Source organism: Labrus bergylta, chromosome 12 (genome assembly GCF_963930695.1).
Source record: "Labrus bergylta chromosome 12, fLabBer1.1, whole genome shotgun sequence".
NCBI lineage: Eukaryota > Metazoa > Chordata > Actinopteri > Labriformes > Labridae > Labrus > Labrus bergylta.
The window spans coordinates 28,948,740-28,962,677 of record NC_089206.1 but is presented as its reverse complement, the minus strand read 5'-3'; the positions used below and the strand labels follow the sequence as shown (position 1 = coordinate 28,962,677).

General features: G+C 38.4%; 1 protein-coding gene across 4 annotated transcripts in view; it reads left to right on the top strand.

The window, feature by feature from the left end:
• Nucleotides 1–416: 416 nt before the first annotated feature.
• The window catches only part of ubr4 (ubiquitin protein ligase E3 component n-recognin 4), a 56,904-nt gene continuing 43,382 nt past the window's right edge, over nucleotides 417–13,938 (top strand). For all 4 annotated transcript variants that reach the window (XM_065961081.1, XM_065961080.1, XM_020638192.3 and 1 more), the window contains exons 1-14: nucleotides 417–556; nucleotides 3,406–3,503; nucleotides 3,597–3,700; nucleotides 3,969–4,098; nucleotides 4,463–4,608; nucleotides 4,811–4,910; nucleotides 5,780–5,921; nucleotides 6,074–6,198; nucleotides 6,282–6,406; nucleotides 6,614–6,673; nucleotides 6,778–6,968; nucleotides 7,392–7,491; nucleotides 8,409–8,546; nucleotides 8,874–8,991. In XM_065961081.1, the coding sequence (XP_065817153.1) occupies nucleotides 432–556; nucleotides 3,406–3,503; nucleotides 3,597–3,700; nucleotides 3,969–4,098; nucleotides 4,463–4,608; nucleotides 4,811–4,910; nucleotides 5,780–5,921; nucleotides 6,074–6,198; nucleotides 6,282–6,406; nucleotides 6,614–6,673; nucleotides 6,778–6,968; nucleotides 7,392–7,491; nucleotides 8,409–8,546; nucleotides 8,874–8,991 (1,702 nt within the window). In that variant the 5' untranslated portion in view covers nucleotides 417–431. The remainder of the gene's footprint in view (nucleotides 557–3,405; nucleotides 3,504–3,596; nucleotides 3,701–3,968; nucleotides 4,099–4,462; nucleotides 4,609–4,810; nucleotides 4,911–5,779; nucleotides 5,922–6,073; nucleotides 6,199–6,281; nucleotides 6,407–6,613; nucleotides 6,674–6,777; nucleotides 6,969–7,391; nucleotides 7,492–8,408; nucleotides 8,547–8,873; nucleotides 8,992–13,938) is intronic.

Sequence of the window (13,938 nt, the reverse complement as noted above, 5' to 3'; positions counted from 1 at the left end):
TCAATCATTAAAGGAGGAGCAATACTCTTATAATACATTGATTATAGCCCTAAGGATCTTAGGAAATAGAAGAACTTACCATTGAGCTTGATTGCTGATCTTCAATGAAGTCCTGATGAAGTCAAGAGAGCTAGGAAGTGAACCACTGTAATTCAATAAAGGAAAGATAATATATAAATCTGTTAGATTTATTATTCACATGTTGATTCATGACATAACAATAACAACTTATTGTTGTATTTCCATTTGCAAATATGACCTATGACCTAATTCATGATGACAGCTAATTGTATATGCGATAAAACCTTCCTCTAAATAGAGGAAAAACAGCGTTTGTAAATGTGTTTAGTTTGTTTGTTTGAGAGCGCCCCCTGTGATTGAAGCTCCTTTGCATCTTCTTCGAGTTGCTAGGTTTTTTAAGGGATTTCAAGATGGCGTCGAGCGGAGGAGATGGGGAACACGAATGGACAGCGGCAGTCCGACCGCTTTTATCAGCTTCGTACACCGCTTTTGAAACGAAAGAGCTACCTCAGCTTATTGGGTCTATAATCAACAGGTAACCGGTCGCATGTCAATAAATTTAGTGTATCTGTTTGCTCAAATACTGGCCGTGTCCACCCAGGAGTGCGCTGACGGCTAACATGCTAACTTAGCTTGGTTAGTTAAATTCGATAGGAAATGTTACACGCCAAGCTAACATTAGCAGCTAGCAAGCTACTTCAGCTTAATTTGCACTGGCAGCGAGTCAGTTGCTGTTGTTAGCTAATGTGCTAACTGCTGGTTCTTGACTTAGTCAAACGCTATTTAGCTTGCCATTGCTGTTGACCCATAAAACAATTGAAACAAGGCACATCCTTAGACTGATGTGTGTCGATTATTAACATGTTTTTATTGCAGTGTAAACTCAAATCAACGCCCTAGTGTAACGCTTAGAAAATTTGCTTCATCATTAGCTAGCTAACACAAACATTAGCTAGGAGGCTAACAAATGGGCCTTTAAAACGGACTGAATAACGTTACGTTAAAATGGCTTTGCCAGGATACATTTTGGCTACGTCAGCGTCAAGCTGGTCAAATTTGATAAGATTTATATGATGAACTTGTGGCGGTTGGTCTTCTTTAAGCATGACAACGGATAGTTTAAACGTTAACTGAGGTTTAAGGTTATCTTGTGTATGTCTGTGGTTGAGTTAAAGTAGGCGGGGACCTTGACTCTCAAGTTATGGTTGATGTTTGTAGTAGTACAACAGTAACTTAGTTTATTGCTACTTTGTAAAGCAGTGAATAGATGAATTGTAAAACAAATGGACATAGTCTAGCTTAACGGCTAGAAAGGTGTATCAGTCCATGCATTGCGAAATAAATTATGTAGATTGGCATGGTTATTTAAGAGTATTGCGTTTCCCCATAAAACTGGATAGAATATGGACAATCTACCAGGTCATACATCAACACAAAGCGACTATCAAGTCAGTAGTTCTGTCACGATAGCCAGGCTGTCACTGGACACTCCTGGCGACATCAGCTGATCGCTCGAGGAACTCTAGTGAAGATCTTCCTGCGTTGTTTTTAGGTTTCATTTTCTGACGAAACATTTCACCTGCTGCAAATTTGAGCAGTCACCCTGATTCATGGCCTGATAGTTTCGTTTATAAATAAAACACCCAACTGTGCTTGTATTTAATCAATGTCAATGCTTATTGTGAAAGTTCACTTTTAAGCTATAGTATCAAATGCAAAATACTTTCTCAGATATATTTAAGCGAGAATTACAAGGTTTCGGCATCCTCAACATTATGCTTGCTTATACTTTTAAGAGCAACATTAGGAATTCTAATAATTGTGTTATTCAATAAAAGGAAAAATCTCACATTAAAATTAAGCTTAAATGAAGCTTTTGAGCATCAAACAAGTAATTCTAGTTGTCTGCTGGTATATAATTTGTGCACGAGTTTGGCCAAAAAAATGCTTATTTATAACCCTTTATTATTGTGAAAGGACCGCCCGCGTTGAGGACTATAGCCTCCATATATGGGACTCAAGCACTAACCACTGCGCCACCAACGTCCCAAATAATTAATCTTTTAGTTCCTTCATGAATGTCAAATCTCACATAATGGCAGATGTTAAGTGATATCATTCACATGGAGTTTGATGATGAACATGAAAGACACAGACACACAAAAGACACAGACACACACTTCTTCACCTGAGCTGTTTTCTTGCCTACCAGAATTATGAATTAGCCAGATTTTAACATAATTCACTGTCTAAAATTTTACTGCAGAAAAATGAAAACAGTTTTTTTTATCGAGCTGATTCCATGACTTGACCCTGACTGTAATTATTATGAGCTCCTTGTCTCTTCATGCCGTAGTGTGAATGTTTTGTGTATCACATTAACAAATGAAACTTGTTTTTATCTGTTTATTTATGTTTTTTATTCTATGGCACTTCTTCAATACGTCTCATGCAACACATTACAACACTGTAACTGTGCTGAATATGATATAGGCTAAATAATATTTATACATATTATACTATAATTGGTGCTTGAGAAAGAGGGAGAGAGCATATGCATACTTACAGAAATGCAGATGTAAAACAAAAATGTCACATTTTATCATGAAGCCTTGTGAAGTTTATGAAATCTGGTTTATAATCTAGATTTTCTAATGGTCACAGTTGTCTGAAATCAATGTTCCCTCTGTCTGAAGGCTGAACACATGTTTGGAGATCAGCACAGGTGTTTATAAATTACTAAATCATTGAAAGGGACAATTCATTGATAGATAGATATTGTTATATTGTAGGGCATGCATGTAAAGCAGCGTAGCAGAAAATAAACACCAACCCTCTCACTGAAAACTTTTGACATGTTTCTCTTTCTTCACTTTTTTTCCTCTTTTGTTGTTTTCTGGTGCACTGTACAGAGTGTTTACGATACAGCACTATCACCTTATTGGCCTACAGCTCTAATTTCAATTAGAAATGACAAATTCACCAGATGCTGTATCTTGAAAACTGTGTTTTCCATTAAAAAACAAGCGTCAGCCTTTGACAAGGGTTGTTGGCGGTACGTAATTAGGTGGAGACGGCTGCCTCCAAGTTTTCAATGCTGTTTATTGCCCACCAAGGGCTGCAATAATAGAAAATGGACCCTTTTCAGAGTTATGAATATGTTTACAACTGGAGAGTGCGTTTGTAAGCAAGTTTGGATTTTCAATTTAACTTATTCTAAATATCAGAAACGGCAAACAATATTGGCTGTTCCTTAGAAAAGTACTTAACAGCAATAGGCATTTTTATGTGATAGTTTCTTTTAGAGTCTGGAGCTAATGACCCATGTTTTGTGTAAATCATGTATGATAGTATTTAATGAGATTATCCTCTTGTTTTTTGCAGTGAATCTGACATCCTTCACCATGACAAACAGTATGAGCCGTTCTACTCATCATTCGTGGCACTCTCTGCACACTACATCACCACCGTATGTGGACAAAGTATGTATTTTAATTTTCTTCTAACTGTAATTGATTTACCATTTTAACAGTAATTCACAGAAAATATTTCAATGTTACTGTTTTTTTTCCCAGTACCAAGAAATCAGCTGCTGTCGGTTGCTGCAGCATGTAAGGTATTGATAGAGTTCTCATTGCTGCGCTTGGAGAACCCAGACGAGGCATGTGCTGTATCACAGGTAAGAGAAACAAACTGCATGAGGAATTTGGATGTTCTGGGATTGCATTCAATTGTAAACATTTGATCAGTTGTAAATAAATGGACATTCATCAGCCACAACAACATTTTGCCAGGTTCTCTCTGTCAGCCACTTTGGCCTAATTTTGTTGTATTGAATTTTGCAAGTATGTTTTGTCATTTTAAATGTGTCTGATTTCAGTTTGAAAGGCCATTGTTCACTGTCTAAAGCCTACAAGCTAAACTGAGAAACCTCTTTTCCCCACCAGAAACATCTAATTCTTCTCATAAAAGGACTTTGCACTGGCTGCAGCAGACTAGATCGCACAGAAATCATTACTTTCACCGCTATGATGAAATCTGCCAAGTTGCCTCAAACTGTCAAGACCCTTTCAGATGGTGAGTGTCCCTGACAGTACAATCCAAAGTTAAAGTATACTTGCTTACAATCTCACTCTCCAGTTGTAAACATATTCATAACTCTGAGATGACATTACCCTACCAAAGGAAAATGATTCACATATTTTCATTAACTGGGACAACCAGTAATTCCACTGAGGCAGCTGAAGGAGCAATTTGGAGTCTGTGCTTATAAGTTTTATATTTTAATTAATTGTATAGATTATGGTATTGATTGCTGCAGTCATTTTCTATTATTTGTATTTGTATTCATCCAAAGCGGTACTAGCGTATTGCCTTTTGCAAAGAGAAATCTTCAAAGCTTTGTGTGTCTGTGACAATTGTGTCCTTATTCATTTTATAGTGGAAGATCAGAAGGAGTTGCCCAGTGCTGTGAACCCGGAGCTACGACAAAAAGAAGTACAAATGAACTTCTTTAATCAACTGACTTCAGTTTTTAACCCTGACCTTACCACCATCTTGGCCTCCCCATCAGCAGCACACATGCAGGCAAGTACTACAGACCTACAGCTTTTGAATTGCCCAATCCATAGCTGTCAACCATGACGGACAGATAAAGTTTCCTGTAATAATTGTTAGTTCGTCCTTATCGTTTTTAATAAAAATAAAAGGTATCTCAATATTATCTTGTGACTTAGTTTGCAAGATCCAAACTAGCTGCTCATTTATTTTTCTTCTCTTCCGATTACAGGCTGAAAGTGATTGTGATGACCAAACCACAGATCAAGCTATTCAGGCCAAAATGAAAAATGCCTTTGTATCTCAGAATGTGTCAAGCTTACAGGAACTTGGTGAGTAGTGGCTGCTTTGTTGTTCTGACATTGTTGGTTTGTTAACACTAAAACCCTTTTCACAATGCAGAAATCTGCTGAAAAACTCTGGAGATTAGTCTACCCGGAGGTTCTTTAGGCGCAAGGTTCTTTGTGTGAACGCAAACAGACACATTTTTTGCGCAGACTTTACCCGGAGTTTCTCCTGCCAGACCCCTAGTCTTTTATCCACAGAGTCAGGTCAAGTCAGAGTGAGCTGATGTCTGAACGCGGCCGCATATACTCCGGAGATTTCAACTCGAGCCAATAGAAAGAGAATGACGTTTATATACAGTGACTGTCTAAAGTGTCTGCACGCGACTACTACGATCTCCGTGCACGTAATTAAACGGCTGCATTATGTTTTCTGTTCGTCAGTATGTTGTTCTCCTCTCTTCTGTTAATGTTGTCATTCCATTGGATTACACATAGCATTGATATAAAGGCAAATGTTCTCATTATAGTTTACAGTTAATATGTTATAATATAATAAAGTTTCACCTGAATGTTTGTGAGAAACAAGATTTTGATTGTTGTTGTAGCTCAAAGTCTGATATTTTTTAAATCCAGCATTAAGTAAAACACACTAACAACTGCAGATGGATTTGCAGTTAAGATAAGATAAAGAAAAGGGGAAATCAATTATTTACACTTAATTTTCTATCAAAGATATATTTATTTTTAACAAAACCATCAGAAGTTTTCACTACTTTGACAAGAGCTTACAAAAGCACTTTTAAGTACTTTCAAAATGTACTGTCATTTTAGAGTTGAAAGTCCTCTTGGTTCAATTTTCTCTTTGCATCCTTTTATTATTATTAAAGAAATTTTTCCCACAACTTATATTCCAGGTGGGTCTGAGAAATTGTTACGAGTGTGCCTCAACCTGCCCTACTTTCTGCGTTACATCAACCGTTTCCAGGATGCTGTATCAGCCAACTCTTTCTTTATCATGCCTGCCACGGTGGCTGATGCCACTGCAGTCCGCAATGGGTAATTATTTAGTTTTATGTTAAGATGTTTTAACTCTGTTATTATTTTGAAGGGGCAACACATCTGCTAAAGTTTCTCCATGCATTTAAGATGACAAAAACATGTTTTCCCCCAAACATTCATGACTCTCTATATATAACACACATTCCCAGATTCCATTCACTGGTGATAGATGTGACCATGGCTTTGGACACACTTTCCCTCCCTGTACTGGAGCCTTTGACACCCGGGAGATTACTGGATATGACCGTGCTGGCTTTGAGTTGTCTTTATGCTGGTAGGTGACTCCTCTCAAACAGCTGTAAAGACTTTGGATGGTAGAAAGAATAAAACAAACCTTGAACATTTTGACCTCTCTAGGGGTGAGCGTAGCCACCTGCATGGCCATTCTGCAGGTAGGCAGCGGCTTGCAGCTTCGCTCTGCCTCCACTGGAACGAAAGAGGAAGACTATGAAAATGACGCAGCCACAATTGTTCAGAAATGTGTGAGTATTAAGAGTGCAACAATTCGACTTGTTTGCTCAAAACTTTGTTAAATCATCTGGGGATACATACAAACCTGTAATACCTTGCATCAAAACCACTAACTTTTATCTAACTATCATCTTTAATGACTAACTTTGCTTTTTATGTACACCAAAAAGACACAGCACATAAAAAAGTAACAAGTACATTATTTGTGTTGACAACAGTTGGAGATCTATGAGATGATTGGACAAGCCATCAGCAACTCTCGCAGAGCTGGCGGAGAGGTCAGTATCGTGTCTGAGTGCCTTTTCATAAACGTTGACTTTGCCACCTCTGTGGTTTACAGTTTCAATCGTGCTGATTATTTTAACTAATTTTTGTGCTACAGCATTATCAGAACTTCCAGCTGCTTGGGGCCTGGTGCCTTTTAAACAGCTTGTACCTGATTCTTAACCTGAGCCCAACCGCCCTGGCGGATAAAGGAAAAGAAAAAGATCCTCTGGCTGCCCTGCGTGTACGGGATATAGCTGCCCGCACCAAGGATGGCGCAGGATCACCTAAACTTGGTCCTGGCAAGGGGTAAATTCCTCTAAATTTTAAAATGTGAAGAAAAAAAAGTTTAGTGTAGCTTTTACTTTTAACTTATATCTTGATCTTCAAACTGCTCAATGAATAGCATATTTTGTATGACATGTTTTATAATTGTCTTTTAAAAAACAATAGGACACCTCAGTTTGTGTGCATTAATTACTTGTGTCCTTTTTGTGTGTGTGTGTGTGTGTGTGTGTGTGTGTGTGTGTGTGTGTGTGTGTGTGTGTGTGTGTGTGTGTGTGTGTGTGTGTGTGTGTGTGTGTGTGTGTGTGTGTGTGTGTGTGTGTGTGTGTGTGTGTGTGTGTGTGTGTGTGTGTGTGTGTGTGTGTGTGTGTGTGTGTGTGTGTGTGTGTGTGTGTGTGTGTGTGTGTGTGTGTGTGTGTGTGTGTGTGTGTGTGTTTTTCTTAAAAGACACCAAGGGTTTGGAGTTTTGTCTGTCATCTTGGCCAACCATGCCATCAAGCTTTTGACCTCGCTTTTCCAGGATCTACAAGTTGAGGCATTGCATCGGGTATATGAAGCAACAAATTCTTACCTTCTGTTATATTTTCAAAGTAAACATGTTTTATTTCAAGGCCACACTGCATAGCCCAGTGTGGTGTTTAAGAGCACCACTTGCTATTAATTTTGGGAACCATGTAAATGGGTTAAAGTAGTTAAAGCTTTGGTTTAGAGTCTTGCATATTCTCTCTTTGTTTAGCGTGCTATTGTCAGTAACATGTGCACCGAAGATAGAAAATGTGCTGAAAATGGCCTGATTACAGTGGACACCAAGAAGGCAATGATACATAATAGTTCGGTACTGCATCCTGGGTTCAATAATTGCCCGTGAATTGCTGTATTTATAGTTTTGCGTACAACAAGCTTCTATATATTATTTCCCTTCTTCCCCCCAAGTGAATATCCAGTCATTCTGAGCTAAAGTTGGGGGAAGCTGACAACTCTGTTATCAGATTACACACATTAGATTGACATGGGGAGCAGTGAGGAGAGGCAGCAGTATGAGGAAGCACCACCTTCTTTCAAGTCAGTGGTTTGGGGACGTTTAGGTTTCAGTGTTGAGTATAATGACAAGGAAGAGAAAACCAGAAACAAGATAATGACTACTACTCAAATGGAAACACTTACAGAGTTTGTCTAAGTTTACAGCAACAGACTTCAGCAGGCTGTAAAGTTACTAACATGAAGCTGCAGATTTTTACACATGCTGACATGAGCTGATACCTGCATTATGCAGACGATGGGAGAGTGAACAGAGAAAAGACGAAGCAGAAGAAAAAAAGGTTTTGGAAACAAAAAACATGTTTTTTTTTCCTTTAACCCTGGCTGTTCCTGTAAAAAAAAAATCCCCAAACTCATACACAAAGGGAGCCTTCTATTTCTTGATAGTTGTTTACTCATTCCATTTCCTCCATCCTCCACTTGCAGGGTTGGGCAAGTGATGGGCCCCCAGCAGAGCTCAACATCATGGCACAGAGCACCTCCATCCAGAGAGTCCAGAGGCTCATTGACTCCGTGCCCCTGACCAATCTACTGTTCACCCTTCTCTCCACTTCCTACAAAAAGGTGCAATAGTTGTTTTCTCACAAATTTGTAATTTACATTATCCAGGTAATGTCTGGTTTTTATTTCAAAGTTTGAATGTATCATTAGTAAAATGTAACATAGCAAAGAAGTTGATAAAGAAATGCAACAGCATATATATATATATATACAGGACAACCCATTTGATTAAAATAACAGACACACATGAGAAATGTGTAGGCTGCTGTTTTTTGTCCTCCTACTGCTTAGAGTTATAGAATCTGTATCCGTTATAGTGTAAACTTATGGAAATTAGAAATGTAAAAATGTGACCATCATTAAGGCTGTCCCTGTTTTGGTTTCCATTAGGCTTGTGTTCTCCAACGCCAGAGGAAAGGCTCAGTCAGCAGTGATGCCAGTGCCTCCACAGATTCAAACACCTACTATGAAGATGATTTCAGCAGTACAGAGGAGGATAGCAGTCAAGGTACTTTCTGGATTAAAGCATTTACTGGATTTAAGATAGAGTATGCTCTCACACAGCAGCTTTAGGTTTGTAGACATGAACATAAACTACAAGATAAAGCAAACAAAATTACATGAAGAAATACACTGCAGCAAAACTGGTAGAAGAGAAGCTTGGAAAATCAGAGTGTTTGGTGAAATACAGACTTTATACACATGTTATGGTTTGGATAAGAGTAGTACAAATAATTGAGATATATCTGATAATGAAAGGACAGTATAAAAAATCTCAAACAAATGTTAGAATGTATTTATAATGTGAATTTTAGGGATGCCTGATACATCAGTTGCCAGTATATCATAATCTCTAATTATTGATAGTTAAGATACAGGTAATGTTATTAGTCCAGCAATAACATTTTTGTGAAACCTTGTTGACTGTTATTACCCCTGGCCTTTCTATAGAAGACACAAAAATAGAATAAGGTGACAAGGACCTCTGCTGGTGAGCTGCTACCAGATGTGGTAAAACAGCAAAATCGAAGTCTGTGTAATTTAAGCAGAAGGCAGGAAAACAGTGAATGGAAATAGTCCAATAAGCTTCAGTAATGTAAAGAGCACAGCTTTATTGGAATATATTTAACTTAAACACTAAAGAGTGAAAGCTGAAAACAGATCCCGGTTTTAAGTAACAGCTACAATAATCTCTAATGTGAATCAGAGAATTTGTTGAATTGACTTAGGCTGAGACAAAACAACATGTCCTAAAATAGGCGCCTCGCTGCAGTTATTGAGTCTCTTCAGAGGACAGAAGAGAAGATGGATGACTCTACAGTTACCCAGTTTATTCTGAAAAGTCTTTCACCAATTCAACATTGTAATGTAGCTCTGCTTAACTGTTTATTAGTCTATTCAAGTTACTGTGAGAACCTTTTGGTTTTTATTGATTTTGGCAGCCCCTCTGGTCAAAACAGTTAACTTTATTGTTTGCTGATCTTGTACTGTACATATGTTAGTAGCAGGGTAGTCTTTAAATACCATTATTCCTGATGATCGCGTTAGCTTTGAAAGGTCATATAAAGACATGTTAATCAATGTACTCTTTACAGTTTTTCATTTAAGATAAATGTTTTTGTTCGTTTTAACAGCATCAAACAGATGGCAATGATCACTATCAGCAACAAATTCTATATCGGCATCCCTAAAATTTTATCTAATCAGCACAGTTCAGGAATATACACGGCGACCGTATGAATTTAGACGTGAACAGGACACACGTGTACTTAGCACTTACTAAGTAGACAGGCAATAAAATATTACAAACGCTTTGTGTAATGCCTTAAAAGGTACGCCTCAGATTTCTCTCTGACAGTGTGGATGCAGGTTCTGTAAGCAGAGTTATGTTTGTGTTTGATCTTTGAGATAGTATCAGTGCTGAGCTGTTTCAGTGAAGGAGTCAAACAGGTGTGCTGTCAGTGGATCAGTCAGTCAGGTTATGGCAGCAGGGAGAATGGTAAACACACACACACTCACACAGTAATGTTGAAGTTAAATTTTTGTCCCTTCATCACACAATGACAGTGTAGTTGACAGTGTCTACTATTTCAGCAGAGAGAAGACAGGAGAAGACAAGTGCAGCTTGTGTCTCAGGTCAGCAGTTTTCTGTCCTCAGGTCAAAGACTTGATGTCCACCTCACTGTCCTAGACTCATTTTGTTATTGTGTGTCTCACAATTTAGCCTCTGAGCTGTGGCCCAAATAGCATAGTAGAACACGACTGAGCTACTGATGTAGAGGCTTTGACAAAACAGCTTCGAAGTTGTTTAATGAAATTTACACAAGCTAAGTTAATGTTTTGTCAAAGAGGCTCATCTGTAGCTCAGTGTATTAAAGGGTAATACCAATGGTGTTGACATGTTGGTGCTCATTGCTGGTTTTAACAGCAGGTTAACATTTGCTTTAAGCTGGGTGATAAATATAAAATAAAGTGATTCTGACATTCACAGTAACAGATTAACTAGATATTGCAGCTCTTTCTATGTTGATCAAAGTTTTTCTCTGGTACTTTCAAGATCTGTCTTGTGTGACATCACCAGTCTGTGCGTTTAACCTGTCGTCTCTTTTAGGTCCTATTCAATTTCATCTTAAAAGTTGCCTTTACATTTTCCATAAACATCTGGTGTATAAGACTGACTTTTCTCACTAGTTTTTCTACTAAAAGGTACGCTTCATCCTAGATACCAGTTAACCAATATACCAGTTAAAGATTACTAGTGGTGCAACACATCTCAAATCTTATGTTTTGGAGCAGGTCACAGATTTTTGTAAAGGATCAGCAACAAAAAAAATAAAAAAATAAAATAAAAAATATATATATATATATATATATATATATATATATATATATTTTTTTTTTCTTCTACTCCTTAGCTTTATCCATAACTCAGACTGTGCCTTTAAACTGCACTAAAAATCAAAATGCCTCTTCCATTAATTTGTTCATTTACGTATGTGTGTGCGCAGTGGCTGCAAGTGCAGCTTGTGCTGTGCAATCAGATTAAACAAACAGGGCACGTGCGTATAGGAGCTATATCTTCAGTTTTGGACTGAACACAACACACCTGTGAGGGAGTTTATCTGGCAAAATTTACCGGTACAGATTACAGCGGGCTGTAACATTACTTAATTGAAGTTTCTCATTGATGGTGTGCACAGCCAATACCAGAGCTGACACCTGCATGACAAATGAAGCGAGATGAAACAGCGAAAAGTCGAAGCTGTGTTACCCCTTATTTCCACATAGTCTGAGTGTGTCGCGTTCTGCTACCAGCCACCATGGTTTTGTTCAGTCCTTCAGCGCCCACCCCAACCCACCAACCCACGGGGTCTGTTTCGGGAGCGTTAACTCAGCAAAGCACAGCCATGAGCAGCTGTATTAACGGGATCACAGGAGTACTAGAAGATCATGGGGAAATAAAAAGATCAACGTGCAAACATGTTGCTTTGTCTTTTTAAGGTTGATTTGCTTTTCGTTTGGTGCCTGTATTGACGTAATGTTGATAAAGTGATAGGATATACATTCAGGAGTCTGTATGGTGTTTTATTTTGAAATTGGCCGGCTACTTTGCTTGCTTTCCCTTGTCCGACTTCCTGTTGGAGTTGATCTGCTTTGTTTGGCCTGACGCATGCTTGCTGGGGGCTCTGTCGAGAATAGACTTAGTGCATACTGGAACAGGGCAGCACTGGCACGCTCCAGGGAGATGTGTACTGTGGACACACAAGCATTGACTAGAGAGGGAGCAATCAGCTCTGTAGTGAGCGGCGCTGATGGAACGCGCATCGCTAACCCCCAATTTCCACATAATCATACACAATAAAATATCAATACTCAACGACCTGTTTCTGAAAGTCAGACTAAACCGTCTTTCTATTTGTACAGAGGATCTTAATGGTGCATACATGCACTGCGTAAACGCAGACTTCTTTTTACCTAGACACAGGGATTTAGGGGCAGTACATTTATTTTACACCATGTTGATACATTTTCTATTGTTCTGCTGAATACATTCTGCCCACAGACATGGCCATCATGATCTCAAGTGCAGCCACCACTTCATGTGACTGAACACAATCTAATACTTGCTCCCCTTCATTGTGTATTACAAGAAGCTGCTTCTGGGACACATAGCAACAGAATCAGGCTGGCAGGAGGATTGCTTTTGAATAGCTTTTCTATTTTATTATTAAGAATGTGGTATACTATTAAGTAGGAATGTAACGATTTCAATATCTCATAATATGATCATATCATGATCACAAGAACATGGTATGATATTTATTGCGATACTTTTTTTTTTTTTTTTTTTTTCCTTTTTTATGGCGAGGTAGCTAACAACAGCAATACTATCCAGAGGTGACATTATTTCACTAAAGTGTATACATAAATCAGCCAGGGTTTTTCCTGGCACAGAATGGGCCTTTGGGGGGGGGGGGGGGGTGACTTTACGCGCTGTAGTTAACGTTCGACCCGTGTATAACAGTATAGTCTATGAGTCTGTATTACCTTATTTGACAGAAATCTGTGCATTTCATGTTAATTCTGACCATTTTATAAATAATATTATCATTATGCTTAAGTTACTGAAACCCCAATTAAATCTGGTAAAGATTTGATTTTATTGCAACAGTGAAACAGGGGAGGTGAGGGATTTTGAGGGAGAGGGGTGTAATGAGATTTGGAGAGGGGAGGTCACATCCTGCCAGTGCATTTCACCCTCTTCCTATGATGGCTGCTCTTTAAATTGTGTTTTTGGTTTTACTTACACATTTGTTTAAGTACATTTATTTGAGTTACTAAGGTATTATGTCAAATAATCACAGATTTATGTCACAGAAAATTTGCGATCATTTGATCAGATCAGGAACTTGAGAAATAATAAAAATATATTTGCTGGCTATAACGCAGCACTGTTTGACAGTATGTGTGGAGAAGTTCACAGACGTAAATGGATGAGAGGGGAGTTGACTGCTAGAAGTCAAAGATGTCGTATTTAAGTTTATGTTCTGCTTGTTCAACAGTCGTTTGATGTATTGATATTTTTAACATACGTTTAGAAAGGATTTGATTTGCAATTTGAATCGTCTTTATTTTCTGCTCGTGATTTTCCTTTGGCGCTGGGTAAAACCTCTTTGGGGGGCGCCAAAGAATTCTCTATGCAGGAAAAACCCTGTCAGCATTTATTGTGGGGATTGGATGCTGACAGTCTCTGAAAATAAACTTATCTTCTCAGTGGGATAGAAAAGCCCCTGGATGTTACAGAAACCCAGAGTTTATCACCTAAAAGCAGCAGATCTCACAAAGTGAGTGGCTTTTACAGTCACACATGTCTGAAAACAGGACCCATGTCAAAACAGTGGTATTATTCTTGAATATGATACATTCAAGCTGTGCTTGTATACAATGGGCTTAG